The sequence below is a fragment of the Epinephelus fuscoguttatus genome, linkage group LG16, assembly GCF_011397635.1.
Source record: "Epinephelus fuscoguttatus linkage group LG16, E.fuscoguttatus.final_Chr_v1".
Classification (NCBI taxonomy): domain Eukaryota; kingdom Metazoa; phylum Chordata; class Actinopteri; order Perciformes; family Serranidae; genus Epinephelus; species Epinephelus fuscoguttatus.
In genome coordinates this window covers 11221305-11236362 of record NC_064767.1, presented here as the reverse complement: position 1 = coordinate 11236362, position 15058 = coordinate 11221305, and the positions used below count along the sequence as shown (strand labels likewise).

At 41.5% G+C, this 15058-nt stretch overlaps 1 protein-coding gene across 5 annotated transcripts in view; it reads left to right on the top strand.

Moving 5' to 3' along the window:
* ehbp1 (EH domain binding protein 1) overlaps positions 1-15058 on the top strand; it is a 164787-nt gene that overhangs the window by 95531 nt on the left and 54198 nt on the right. For all 5 annotated transcript variants that reach the window (XM_049600386.1, XM_049600390.1, XM_049600387.1 and 2 more), the window contains one exon: positions 11750-11900. In XM_049600386.1, coding sequence (XP_049456343.1) covers positions 11750-11900 — 151 coding nt within the window. The remainder of the gene's footprint in view (positions 1-11749; positions 11901-15058) is intronic.

The following is a 15058-nucleotide window of genomic DNA, read 5'->3' as shown; positions in this document are numbered from 1 at the left end:
TTTTTACTCTGTGAGCGCCATGTTCAAACATGAGTAGCCTAGTTGGAATGATCCTTTCACAACTTTATAACTACATTTTCCTACAACTGCAATGATTCGGCTGTAAGACTGGCAATCAAATTGTTAAATAATTAGCTATCCAGGGTCACCCCTTTCAAACAGTCAAAGGAAGGTGCAACAGATACATATTACAGCATTAGGGTATCTTCTCTACTGTTGCAGTCATTGCTCAGTCTAAATGCTCACACTAAACGTGAGAAAATAAAAACATAAACCGACTGTATGACAACATTGGTAGCACCACACTATATGATAACATTTAAAGGTCTGTACTATTTGTTGTTGAATGTAGCTCAATGCAGACCAACATGTTAGATACTTGTTTTGTGTGTGTGTGTGTGTGTGTGTGTGTGTGTGTGTGTGTGTGTGTGTGTGTGTGTGTGTGTGTGTAGCCCTGTTCTCTTGACCTATGCTCTCCCTCCTGCCATCCCTAATTGTAGCCCACAGTGACTGGTTCTTTCATCTAAGGTCACAGGTTCAGTTTTCTCTCTTCCTCTCCCTCTCCCTCCCTGTCTTCTCAGTCACTTTCTCTCTGTCTCTCTCTTTGTGTTCATTTATTGTTTTTAACGCTGTTTTCTTTGTTTTTTCACTCGCTTGTCTTTTTCTCTGTCTTTAAGTATTTCTCTGCCACATCTTGTCCTTCTGTTCTCTCTATCCTGTGTTGCTGTCTGTCCTCCTCTCACTGGTCTTTGATGGACCAGCACTTCTACTGATAGTTTTGAGCCCATCACCTCCTCCTTGTAGGTGTCTTGTAATGTTATAATGTCACAACCCCCCTACTCACACAGCAGATAGTGGGTAATTAATAAGCTGTCCTAAAAACATCTAGGCCAAGGACTTTGTTCTCTTGTTTTATCCTTACTGCAGACGCCCCAATTTTTATTTGTCTTTCTTTAGCTCTTTTAGTCTTTCCCTCTGTTATTATTTTAATGGAGAAGCGTGTGTGTGCATGTCTGTGTGTGTGTCTGTGTCTATTCGCTTCAGGTCTTCTCATCCATTAGCAGATGAGAACAGTAATTTCACACCGGCCTGGCCAGGCTAATTATCAGGATCCACACTAGGTTTGGGAGAAGTGTGTGTCTGTGTGCATGTGGACACACAAGGGTGTGCTGCTGTGTGTGTGTTTCTTTGCAAAATTATGTGTGTGCAGTTATATAGCACCTGTGCACTTTTGCATTTTATTGAGCGTGTGTGTGTGTGTGTGTGTGTGTGTGTGTGTGTGTGTGTGTGTGGTATGCGTTCCAAAGTGCACGCAAATGCCTTGGTGTTTTCCAGGTAAGAGAGTTCCCCTGCTCACTGACTCGTTGTGATTCCTATAATTGGGTCCCGTTTGATTTTTGCCGACCAGCACCCCCCCTCCTCCGTCGTCCCCCTTTCCTCCTCCTTAGAAGTGGAGGGGACTCCTGGGTCTCTGCTGTTGTGACCTGTGGGTGTTGTCATCCACTCCCATCTGCTGTCTGTCCTCTGATCCTGACTTGACTGCATTCATGTCCTCATTTTCTCCTCTCCTCCTTTTCTCTCTTTCATTTGTGTCGCTGGTGACCAAAACAAAGCCCTCTGGCTGAACCTCGGCATTCCTAAAGGTTCCCAAAAATGAGAAGTTATTCTGACGGTGCTGTATTTCATCCAAGTGATTATAACAAATATGTTACATTGGTAACAAGTTAGCTGTTTCCTGGCTGTTGGCCTTAAAGGCGGATACCCACCAAACGACCATCAAATAACCAGTTGTGACGAAGGCTGACTGTTGTGTTGTCTCATGCCGCCTGTTGCCGAGAAGTTCCACATGAACACACTGTAAGTTGACAGCCAACAACAGCCAACTAGCATGTACGTTCTGCACTTGTGTGAGAGGAAATAACTCTCCATACCAGTAGGTAGCGGCAGTCTGTAATTATTTAAAAAGGAATGCCAGACGACCACCAGGATGGATTCAAGAAGCTAGTTAGCCAATTATCACAAAAGTAACATAACCTGATATTAAAAGAACAAATAATTTTACCATGCGCTAGCAAACAATAACACAAACAGTTACGAACCATTTGTGCTAACGAGCTCACTGGCTAAAAACATAATCTTACCTAAAACATCAAGTTTGGTTGAGTGATTTTGCTTACTAACGGGCTCCGACGGCTCAGATGCTAATTCAACATGCTGAATCTGCTGAAAAACAGCCTACACGGGCCAGGTAGTGCCAACAATGCTGGACACACCGTAAGAACTAGGGCGACAGACACTCACCCACTGTGTCAGGGCCCTAATGTGAGTGTTGACAGCGTACTACATGTCATAGTTTTCATGATCCAGAAGCTCACACTTTAGCTCAGATTAGCTCAAATTGCAACTGAGAAAGTATTTTGTCTGCAGTAAATGCTAGTAAGTGAGTACTACTTACTCCTCTATCAATAGACTGAGAAAATGCCTGTAATCTAACATAATCCTGTACACATTTGATAATCATACACCTCCAGAATACAAATATTCTAATCGCAGCATATTTGTGTTTGGAGAAAAAAAGGTTTAATCCATAATTGAAAAGGCCACCAGTGAAGGGCTGCCTTTGCAGCATATAAAAAATGTCTATTTTGAAAATGCAAATATGGTCTTGTGCGCTCTCCTTTTTTGTCCACACTTTGTCCTTTACTTCCCCCCTCCTCCTCCTCCTCCTGTCCTCTCTCCTTTTCAACTTTCTCCCAGCAGTAATAGTTTTTTCTCCAGGTCTCATTTTAATGTGGCTGCCGTCCCTTTCTTCTTCCAGCTCTCCCTTTTTTTCCTCTTCTCTTCTTCCTCGTCCTCCGTCACCCCCCCTCCTTTTCTCCTGCTCTCTCTCTCTTCTTTTTGAAGAATCTGCCCCTAATGAAACTAAATAGTTTGGTGGGCAGTTTCTTTGGACTGTGTGTGTGTGTGCTTGTGTTGGAGTGTGTGGGTATGTGTCGTGGCTGAATTGGCTGGAGTTGAGATCAAAGGCAGTCTCTAAATTGAGTGTGTGTGCGTGCGTGTGCGTGTGTGTGTGTTAACGAGCAAGAGAAAGACAGCTCTCTCAATTGCATCACAAGAGCTGATCAAGCCATCAGAGAGGAAAGCTGTAACACACACACACACACACACACACACACACACACACACATACACACACACTTGCATACCTCATGTACCTCTCTTTCTTCTTCTCTTCTCTCTTTGTCAAGTTATCACATGCCTCATGTTCACGTTTGACCAAGTGGAAGTGTCAAATGTTTTTCATGTCCACTCTGTAGCCCCGGTCTATCTCTGTCTCTCTGTAGTCCTCAGGCAAGGAATGCTTAATGTTCATTGCGTATGAAATTACAGTAATCCCGCTACTTTACTAAATGCTTTAAGAATTTGTTTTGGCTGGAGTCAAAAGTTGAAATTACTCTATCAGTGTGCACATTTGTGAGATAGAGTTTAACATTGATTTGATTTTTAAATGCATTCACAGGTGTATGAATGTGTGTGCGCATACATGTCATAGCCATGATATTCAGGCTTCTTAATAGCTTCTTTGCATATGACGTTATACATCGGTGCACTGTCCAGATGGAGGCAGGCAACTGGAGGCAAAGACTACCAACACTGCACAAATTTCAATTTTCAATTTTATTCATAAAGCCAAATATCACAAATCACACTTTGCCTCAGAGGGCTTTACAGCATACAACATCTCTCTGTCCTTGGACCCTCACAGCGGATTAGGAAAAACTAAAAAAAAAACTTAAACAGGGGGAAAAAAGGGTGGAAATCTCAGGAAGAGCAACTGAGGAGGGATCCTTCTTCCAGGGTAGACAGTCGTGCAATAGATGTTGTGTGTAAGGAACAGGTCAATATAATAAATCTACAGTTATCCATATGACAAAATGATACATGAAGACAGAGGAATGCACGACAAACAGCTATGACAATAGCTACAATGATATTATAATATGATAATAATATTTTGGTAGTAAATATACTATACGTATATATTAATATGTGATAGTATATGCAATGACAATAATAATCATATCTGTACAATAATAGTAGAAGTATGACTAATAATAATAGTAGTAGTAGTAGGCATCAGGCAGGACCACGGCAGCAGCACAACCACGATCCAGGTGTCATTGCGATTCAAGGGAACCTGCGAGACAGTGGAGCACAAAGGCTGCGGAAAAGAAGCCAAGTTAGTGATATGTAGTAATAGGACATGGATGTTAGCAAAATGTCTATTATTTGTGCTGTTTACGGCTGTTCAAGTCGATTGAATTGGGTAAAAACAAAGGCCACTTTAAGTCCAAAAATGAATGGATGGAAAGTTAGAGGTGTTTATGTTGCCTTGTCAGGTCCAGAAGATTTGCATCCCTGGTACCAATGGTACTGTAGAAAAACAATTAGCATTATATTTTCAGAATTTTGGCATCAATTAGTTACTGAATTATTGGTGCTGGTGCCATCTCTATCACATATTGCACCTGACTACATGTCAACAATCTGTCTGCTTTTTAAAAAGGTGGGAACTTATTTCATAGTGAAGCCCTTCAAACACACTGACTGCCCCTTTCTTGTTTGTAAAGGTTCATGTTTGGTTACAGGTTACTGTGGTTTTTTTGTCACCCATCGTCACAAAGTTCAGCTCATGTTCTCCGTCTCTTTCTTCCTACCTCTCTTCCTCTCTCTGTGTCTCCCTCACCAGTAATTATCCTGTCTGTTTAAAGGGCAAAACCTTCCCATCTTACTCACCTGTCGCAGCGACAAGCTCCTCTGACTTTTGTGTGTGTTGAGTTGTCCCCATGTTTCACTCTACCTGTTCTACCTGTCCTACAGTACAGGCGCCCTTATTCAGCACACACACACACACACACACACACACAGTGCTGAGAACAAATGTGATACCACTGTTTCACAGAACCTCAGAAGTCAAACACACACAAATTTATTTGCTCAAAAAATGTCAGCCTCATATCGCACACACACACCTTTGTTCTGTGAATTCGTGACACACATTCAGTATATCAATATTTGTGTTATTCTTACAAACACAAACAATTTCATCTGTAAATTACACTGTCTTTGAAGTGTTTGCCGCTGTGTTTTTTATATGCCGCAGTGTCAAAATAAGTACATAGCATGGATCAATGCAGTGGCCATTAATAGCACCTTCACACCCAGGATACTAAACAGGACAGGATAACACACAACACCTTACAACACAAAAGATGCTACAGTGAAATACAATAAAACATCTTAATGAAAAGCACCTAATCATTTAATATCCTCTTTATTCAGAGCACTTTTTTAAAACTTGAATTCAGAATAATCCCAGTCACACGTACACGACACAAACAAATACAAGCACACACACTCGGTCACAACCCCACACCACAGCAACATGACACCTCTGCACAAAAAACATGCGACCATTCAGACACACACACTTATATTGAAACCATCACACATACACACACTGACACACAGGTACACAGCCCGCACTTTCACACCACTTCCACGCTGACATCTCACAGATTTATATTTATGTACATATAACACACATACACACACACACACTCATACACACAGACCCCTATCATGGGCACGCACCCGTCGAATCATAATTAGGCCGTGTCCTGGTTCTTTGATAGCCATGTACAGTGGCTCTTCTTTAATTCTTTATCAAATGCATTGATCGCTGTGGGCCTCGCACGCCCATTGATCCGCGCACTCTGTCTGGAGCCAGCCGATAAGCTGCCCCCCACCCCCCACTCCCTCTCTCACTCTCTCACTCTGGCTCTTGCTCTCTCTCTTTTTCCAAAATTTGAGCAATAAGGGGTTTTGAATGTAATAGATTTCAAAATTTGATTCATGTAATATTTTTAAATATGTTCATATTAAATTAATTGTGATACCTTGTGCTATAATCACAGTACACCAATATTTGAGTCAAGCCTCTGCAGTTGGTTTCAGACTGAAGACCACATTTCCCATAAGCCCCACAGCTTCCTGCCACAAATAATATGTTGCTATGTGTTTATCTCTTCCACTTTAATATCAATCCTTTTACCAAACCTGATTAAAACCTGGGGTGGGGAACCCCTCTGTGCAGAGTTTGCATGTTCTCCCCGTTTAAGCGTGGGTTTTCACCAGGTACCACAGCTTCCTCCTACAGTCCAAAGACATGCAGGTTAATTGGTGACTCTAAATTACTTGTAGGTGTGTTAGGTGTCTATGTGTTAGCCCTGTGATAGTCTGGTGACCTGTCCAGGGTGTACCCCGCCTCTTGCCCAATGTCAGCTGGGATAGGCTCCAGCCTAAATTTGGAATATCAAGAGGATAATAAGTCAGTTTATTTATAGAGCACAATTGAAAATAACAACGTGGGTTGTGTAGTTGTTTACTATGTGTTTGTCGTTGTGGTAGGATGGCTTTAAATGACGTTCTCCCTGCATTTGCATCATGTCTGGATCATCATTCTGGCATTTGAAACAATGTTTTCGAGGGTGTGATTACACAGCTATGTGATTGGTTGTGTGTGTGTGTGTGTGTGTGTGTGTGTGTGTGTGTGTGTGTGTGTGTGTGCCTGGACAAGATAGAGACCTAAAGCACCTCTTGACTGTGAATTAGCCTGTCATGACAAATGTCTGGAGCTGCATGACTGGCTGCCAGACTGGCTGGCTATCTGGGAGGTTGGCAAACCCTTTTAGATAGTGATTGTGTGTGTATCCCTGTGTGTGTGTGTGTTTGTGTGGCATCACTCTGTGCCCACGCCAGGTCTCTGTACATGACCAGTGGTGCGTGCCCTCCCTCCCTCTTTCTCCTCACCCAGAAAAGAGCAACCAAGGCGACAACCTGCTCTCCCTGCTCAAAAAAGAGCTTCCAGAGCGGAGAGGGGTCCTCACCCCGACGCCAAGCCCACAGAGGAGCCCTCTGTCTCAGCTTCGCACTCAACCGTTTAGCCTCTCTTCCCCTGGAGGTTCCCAGCAGTCAATGGGAGACACAGTACACAATTGTTCTTGCTGTCGCCATTTAAAAAGGAAAAGTCTCTTCTCCTCTTGAGTCTCCATTCTTAAAGTAGTGCTACCCACTGACCACCAGCTGACACGCTTTCTCTCCTCCCGGCTTTGATCATGTAACGGCTGGTTGGGTTTGTGCGTCTGCTTCTTTTTCAAAGTTGTGTCCCTATGGTCTTTACATCCACTGGTTGTTAGTGTCCTGTGCTGCCAAATTAAAAGGCTATCTGTGTTTATATTCCCTATTACATGAAATATCCATCGCCACTTTCCAAGATAGAAATAGTGAGCGTCATCATCACTTTTGTTGTAGCCACTAGATGGCATTTTATCACCACTCCATCAACAACTCCTACCTGTAAACAAAAAAAAGTTCTCACATATTGCGTTCTTACAGAACAAAGAGTTGTAATTGGGATGTCAGTGTTAGCAACAGTTGGATGACAGACATCAAATCTCAATAGGTCCAACAAAGAGATTTTTTCTGCATAGTTTCCAACACTTCCAAAGTGTTTTTTAGTTTGATAATGAAAACCCAAACATTTGTTGCACCTCTACTTTTCCTTTCAGTTCCTAAAGTTGACTCTGTTATACCTTTATGATACATCTACAAAGGACAGATATTCTAGTTTTAACAGATCAAAAATAACACATGCACACAAGTGTACTTAACCACAGAAAGACTGGATCCTAGATTATGTCAGACATCGTTCTATACACAACAAAAAGCCTCTCCTCTCTTCTCTCCTCGTCTCTCCTTCCAAACACATTCTCATATTTTTTAATCAGTGGCTCTGTAGCTGACCGAGCTAGGAGTTAGTCAGATGCATTTTTCTATAGTGTTAATCCTAGCCTCTGGATAGGCAATTTCCCATTTCCTGTCCCCAAAATGGCCGACAACAATAATGCAGTGGGATGTTTTGGAGTGTGTTGGGGCCAGAGCTGTATGTGTGTGTATATATACATACGTATATATGCACCCAGGCACACTAAATTGGTAGTTGTATCCATATCTGTAAAGGCCAGATTGGATATCAGAACTAGTCCATAGCCGGAAGGCCATCAGCGACATTACTGGTTATCATATTGCATTTGTAAAAGCAGGGAGACACCTGCATAGAAAACAGCTATAAAGTAGAAAGTGAGGATTGAAGGAAAGAAATACTGGAAGAAAACAACACAGCAAATATAAAGAAGGAAAGACAAAATAAATTTTTGTGTCATGGCATATTGGTGCAATCCAGCAATACTGTTGCAGGCATCTGACTCAGTGATTAGTACCCTACTTTAGTCAGCCAAAGTCAGTCAGGGACTTGAACAGAAAATGCAGAATGAGTTCTACCAACTCAGAGAAACTAATTGACTCCCAAAACCTCACCACCTTTTTTTTTGTTTACCACTGACCTTCCTCCTAACTCATCTTGATGTCGTCTTGCAGTTGTCCTCTAAATCCACGGTCTCCCAAATTAAATTATCTACCTTCTCACTACAGATCATTGCATAGTACTTTTTTGCAATTACTCTAAGGGCGGCATCTGTACAACACTTGGATCTAGGGCACTGTGCATTATCTTAGGGTTTATAGAGCTGGGGATGATGTATGCTACTTGTAGTTTTATTGTATGTAGTTGTAGTTTGAATGCCCGAGACAATTTTTTTCCCAAGCAAGGCAAATCTTTTTTCTAATCTACAGTCCATTCAAACATGTTTTTTCTTGTTGTGCACTGCTCCCTGTTCTCTGGCTAATTTCTCTCTACTTTAAGACCTGCAATGGCTGAAGAAACCAACGCCCATCCTGTTTGTACCAATTTTTAACCTACTTCTAAGCTTCTGTTTTATTTAAGATTTGAGATTTTTTTTTTTTTTTAAATAAAAATTGTGTCTAAATAATAATAGTATCATAAGGAGCATCTGTTTATGGTGTTCCACAGGGTTCAATCTTAGGTCCTCTGTTGTTGTCCATTTGCATCATGTTTTAGGTCTCATAAATGTAAGAAAAATTGAATTTCCACTGTTATTCTGATGATAAAAAAAACACTACGTTGGTATATTTGTGGTTAAAATCTTGCAATCCTTAGCCTGTTTATTGGATATTAATGCCAGTGTCCTACAGCTAAGATAATCAAAGTGTGTGTAATGAATTTATTTGGCCCCTAAAGTTCTGTCAGCCACCTAAAATTGTGCCTTGAAGCATTCTCTTTTGATAAAATCTTTTTTCTCAACAGTTGACATTTAATTGTTTTAGGATGTCTTTTGTGTTGGTTTTTGAAGAAGTGCTAAACAAAAAGCAAAGTTTCCTGGTGTAAGGATACCACCACCCATTTTGTTTCAAATTAATCATAATTAACAGCATAGTTTACTGGAACTGTTCTGAATGAGATAGTTTGTAAAGAAGTGTTGTTATGCTTTACACTCAATACTTTTCTACAGGCAGTACCAGCTTACTGCCGTCCTCACTCTTTATCTCTCTTTCGGTCTCTCTTTCTCCCATTCCCGCTCCCACTCTCTCTCTTTTTATCAGTCTCTCTCTAAGGTGTGTTCCCTTCTCCCTGTGGGCATCCCCTTGGGCTCTCTCTCTCTCTCTCTCTCTCTCTCTCTCTCTCTCTCTCTCTCTCTCTCACACACACACACACACACACACACACACACACACACACACACACACACACACACACACACACACAGGGTGCATTAGGGTTGCTGTCATTTACAATACAGCCCCATTGTCCCAGTCTAACAATGGCTACAAACAAACAATTGACATGGAAATGGAGAGATGTAGCTCATTAGCGGGCGCTGCTTGTTTTGTTAATGGATAAATGGGTGGCTTCAATAGGCCAGCCCTAAAACCCCTGCCTCAATATGGAGAAGCCTGATTAACAGGAAACCACAGGGAGGGAGAACAGTGACAGAGAAATGCAGCTTCACTCTCCCTTGGGTCATATGTAGTTGTATATGTTTGGGAGAGAGGAGGGTGGGGGGTGCAAGGTGGAGTTTTAGAGTGTAGGTGTTTGTGCTTAGGTTGAGCTGTGTAAGATGAGTGCACGATGGAGTTTGTGTTAGTTTTGTTAGTTTGTGTGGCTCATAACTTCTGTTGTTTTTGTTACAGAGGCTTAAATCAAGCAGGCAGGATTCAAAACAGTATTTTTTCACTGTTGTATTTTTTCAGAATTGACTTCTGCAGTGAATAAGACTTTGGCTGCCACAACTCAAGTCTTAAAAATATCACAACAGCCTGAAAACTTCTTGAATACAATCTCATAACTTTGCCCCATCTGCTCTTTCAGAGCACCTTAAACTAATTATGTTTCTTTTTATTGTTTTTAACTTTTCTGTGTCTCTAATTTGTGTGTTAAATCACATTATGACATCCTGTCGTGGATATTTGTGTATTTCTACCTGTTTACCATATGTACAGCCTGTGCATTCAGTGTGTGCTCGTGTGTGCTCGGCCGGGTCGTCACCAGTTAAGTGTTTGTCAGTTGACATCATCAAGGTTTTCCTGTTTGCTCTGTAAGTGTGTGTATGTGTGTGTGTTGTGGCCTGTGTTATCAGTGGGATCAGATTGGATTGGCCTGAAAATGGCATTTCTGCCATTACTCTGATGGTGACGGCTCAATACTGTATGTCTAGTGCCAGGAAGATGCAAGTGTGTGTGTGTGTGTGTGTTTGTCTATCTGTACACTCCTAACAGCATAATGCACTAAGATGTGTACCACCATTTTGATGGCAAAACATCTTATTATGTATGTTGTAGTAGATGGTGAAGGTCTGTGAAGGTTTTATTACATTCTGTGTGTGTAAATGACTGAGCATAGTGTCTTATCTATCTAAGATATGCATTCATAAAGCACTCACCATGTGATAATATGAAATCATCGGCTGAAATAAAGCCTGTTAAAATCCAATTCTCTCTATTCTGAACTCAGATCCATTTTGTCTACCTCAGCTCTGCTCTCCTTAAATAAATAAAACTTTGCCATTGTCTGATTTGTGTGCTGTCTGCATGCCGGTGTGTGCACTCTGCCAAGGACTGTTTATAAGGGAAAAGAAGCTTCACTCTGCACATCCGTGAGGGCTTCAGTAGTCCCAACAACTCCAACAGACTGATGCGTCTTCACTCTAGCTGATTGTGTCACCTTAGTTTCAGGAGACACATTCTGTTTAACTTTTATATCATACCATAATTTTTTTCATCAGGACCTTCAGTATTTTTGTGAAATAGCTCATGTAAATTAAGGTGGGCCAAAGTTAGAGGGCTTCAGCTGTTATTTGAATGTGTCAGATAAATATTTGAAAGAGGGCCAAGTCTGTGCACATCCAGGCCAAAAATACTTCACTGCAGGGCAAAAAGAAGGTATGCACACTCCAAATAAGGCACCAAATAAGTAGTTTATTTCTCTCTGCATGTCCTTCTACAACGTCTTCTTCAAGTCATATAAATTAGCAGTTAAGCTCTGACTAAGTATCTGGGAAAGCCCAATATAAAAGGACTCCTGTTGGGATAGAGGAAATAAAAAAGCTTGATCAGGACATCCCTAATAATCATTAAATACTGTGTTGTAAATGAGCGATTTCGTTCTTCATGATTTCTTCTCTTGATCTCATATCATTTACCTGTACCTGCGTAAGAGTAACTGAAATTTATTGGTTTATCTTTTTGTTTTCGTTCATGTTTGTGTGTGCAGGAGCGGGATGCAGAGCGGCGGAGACAGCTGAGAGAGCGAGCCAGGCAGCTGATAGCTGAGGCTCGATCCGGAGTCAAGATGTCAGATATGAGCCTGCTGGATGCATCCAGCACTGAGAGGGGCAAGGGCAGCAAGGCTAGCCCTGCAGGAGGTCAGCACACACCCTGCAGTAACAAACATAAACGCACACCCTGTATGGACACACAATGTTTTATTCACACATACTTCCAAACTTTGATTAAAAGGCCTTATATTGACCCACACACACTTGCTAACACTCATAAATCTCACTAAAACTCATTAACGATAATACAAAAGAAAAGTCACACTAGCCTGCTGTTGACATACCCTCACATCCTTCATACACACATTTCCATTATGCTCTCTAAAGGGGTTCTGCTTAATCCTCAGAGAAAAACAAAATGCCATTTGACAACGGCCACGGGTCTAAAATGCACCACCCTCATATTCAGAGCAGCGGTTTACCCTGCGACTCCTCCCTCGTCTTGTTCACCCAGTAATTGTTAATCAACACAACACATTGTGCTGCCAAATTATGCTCGAAATACAAACACTTCTAATAATGGCTTGCAGGGGTAGCAAATGCTGCCGTGCACATTTCCCACTGCTTTCCATTTCCTTGAAATTGGGGTTATTATGATAATGACCATTATTAGGACTCTCTAGTCATTTGTTTCAGATTCCTCCACATTACTCCCATCTTTTTGGTTGTTCTGTTCAGGTAGATCAGGTGCACTGCATGCAAATGAAAGGTGAGGGTATAGAGGGTGACAAAGATTGTGAGAAGTTGAGAGAACAGTATGAGTTGTGTAACTGCGATCAAGGAGAAATAGTGAAGAAGACACTTGATACAAAGAAATGGAAAGACCGCCAAACATTGAGCTATGGTGTATTGTTGGTTAAGAGGAGACATAGAAGGGATGGAAGAGTGATTCAAGCACCAATTACTTATTTTTTCTATTAATTTTTTAGTTTCTAAAATGCCAGAAAAAGTGAAAGGTGATGTCTTATAGTATCTTGTTCTGTTAAACCAGAAGTTCTCTTTACTAAGAATTAAATAAGCCAAACAGTAGAATATATTATGACAGTATGTTTCTGTAAACCACAGAAATGTAACATTTGCATGTTATTATGTATGAGAAATGTAAAAACTTGACTTTTCTTTACGTTTTAGCCACACTGTGTTTAACATTTGGTTTTATTTATGCACAAAAACCACCAAAATATGATCTTTTCCTAACCACCATGGTTAGGAAAAGATCATATTTTGACTTAAAACACCTGTTTTTGGTGGCACAGTCTTGGCTGGAAAAGCTGCAAATGTCTCCCTTAAAAAAATGAGTGTTGTTGTTTTTCGGTCTCAAATACTGATGGCAGACGTTTTGCCAAGGTGTCACGCCATCTACCATCCCCTCCGCCTCCTGATGACAAGGTTAGTTACATATAATCAGAGCTGTGTAACCTAAGAAACATTGATATGATGGGTATTAAATGTACAAATGTAACATATCCATGGTTTGCAAAAATGCACAATGCCAAAGTTTTCTTCTGGTGACGGGGTTCAACAGAGAAAAGCTGGAACCAGAGAATGTTCTCTTGAAAAATTACTCAAGGGATTAATTGATGATCAAAATACTCTGCTAATTGATGAATCAACTAATTTACAGCTCTGGTAAAAAGATTACAAATACAGAGGAAGAAGTCTAAGTAGGAAGATCAGAAGAAATAGAGGCATGAGAGTGGTGGTGGGTTCCTGGATCGAGCAAACAAATCAAAAACTTATAAAACCCTAAACAACCAGAAGTGAGATCAGCGACTTGTTAGGTGAAACAACAGAAGAAAGACAGCGCGGCAGAGGGAGGGTAGCACTTCATTTATTTGCTCTTTCAGCTTTTCTGAATTGGACTAATTGTTGATCTCATTAAAAATGGAGTTGGAGGAAAGAACGGAACAAGAGAGGAGGAGGAGGAGGTGAGGAGAAGAGAGAAATGCTGTTGGCTGTGATACACAAGGCCTGCCGAGCAGAACGGCTAATCCTAGCCCCCACACTCTCCCTCTCTCCCTCTCCCTCTCTCCCCTCAACACCATTCACGGTCCTTTAATGCAGCTCGGGCTGCCCCCTCCAAGTGTCTGCCCGCAAAGAAACTTTCCAAACTCCATCACCATGGCCTCCCATTAATTAGGCCCCAGCCAGCCACGCAGGAACGGCGCTTGCAAGCACGCTCCGCATCGCAGCTAGCAAATTAGAAAAAAAAAAAAAAAACAGGAAATGCTGTTATTTTGATTCTCTCTCCTTCTCTCTTTGTTCTCGGTCTCTCTACCCACCAAGTAGTAAATAGCAGAGGAGGGAGCTTGCAATGTCAGACGCTGTTTACTGATTGTTTTGTTTTAATCCATGGTGGGTTATCCATGCAGCTAGAGCTGGTCAGGTCTCCATTTGAGTTTCTTCTAACACAGTTTTTCTTTTGTTCCTAATGTGGAGACGCTGTTGTTTCTACTGAGCCCCTCAGGAGACTTAATGGAATATGTGCTTTCATGTTTTTGTGGTTTTTGTTTGCCCTACCTCTTTTATCTGGAACAAGAAAGGCAGGCAACAGATCTTTGAATGAGGGGAATTAAACCGAGGTCTCAGTTTCACTTTGTGTGTCAGATATTAGTGCACTGATGCACATGAACCCATTGACAGACACCCACCAATCAGTCAAGGTCCCTCATTGTCACTCAGGTGGCCTTTTCATACTATGAATCTGGTTAGATATTAGATTTATTAATTAGTTGCACACACTTAAATCCAGCAGTGTTGCACAGAAGCACCAGGTTTGAGTCCTCTCGTTCTAACAAGTGCATTAAATATTAAAGCCTGTTGCGTTGCTTCGTGTCACTTATGTCTCGGCCAAAAAGTTGCACTTGAACACACTGCAAAGGCTACAGACAACTACCAACTAGCACGTACGTTCTGCACTTGTGTGAGATGAGGTAACTCTCCACACTAGCAGGCAGCAGAAGTTTGTCTTTATCATCCAAAAGGGAAACTGAAAGACAGACAGGACAGATTCAGAACGGACCGACTAGTGATAACAGTGCGGGATTGACAGAAAAAACTAGGGCGACAAACACTCACCCAACATTGAGCAACAGCTGACCATCAACTTGTTGCGTCAGGGCCCTTAGGGTGACATTTTATTTGCAAACGGAAGTAATCATCCCATCAGGAGTGCTGGAATGCTTAAGGGGAGAAGAAATGTTTAAGATAAGGATTATGGAGTCGGGTCACTTAGCGTGTACTCT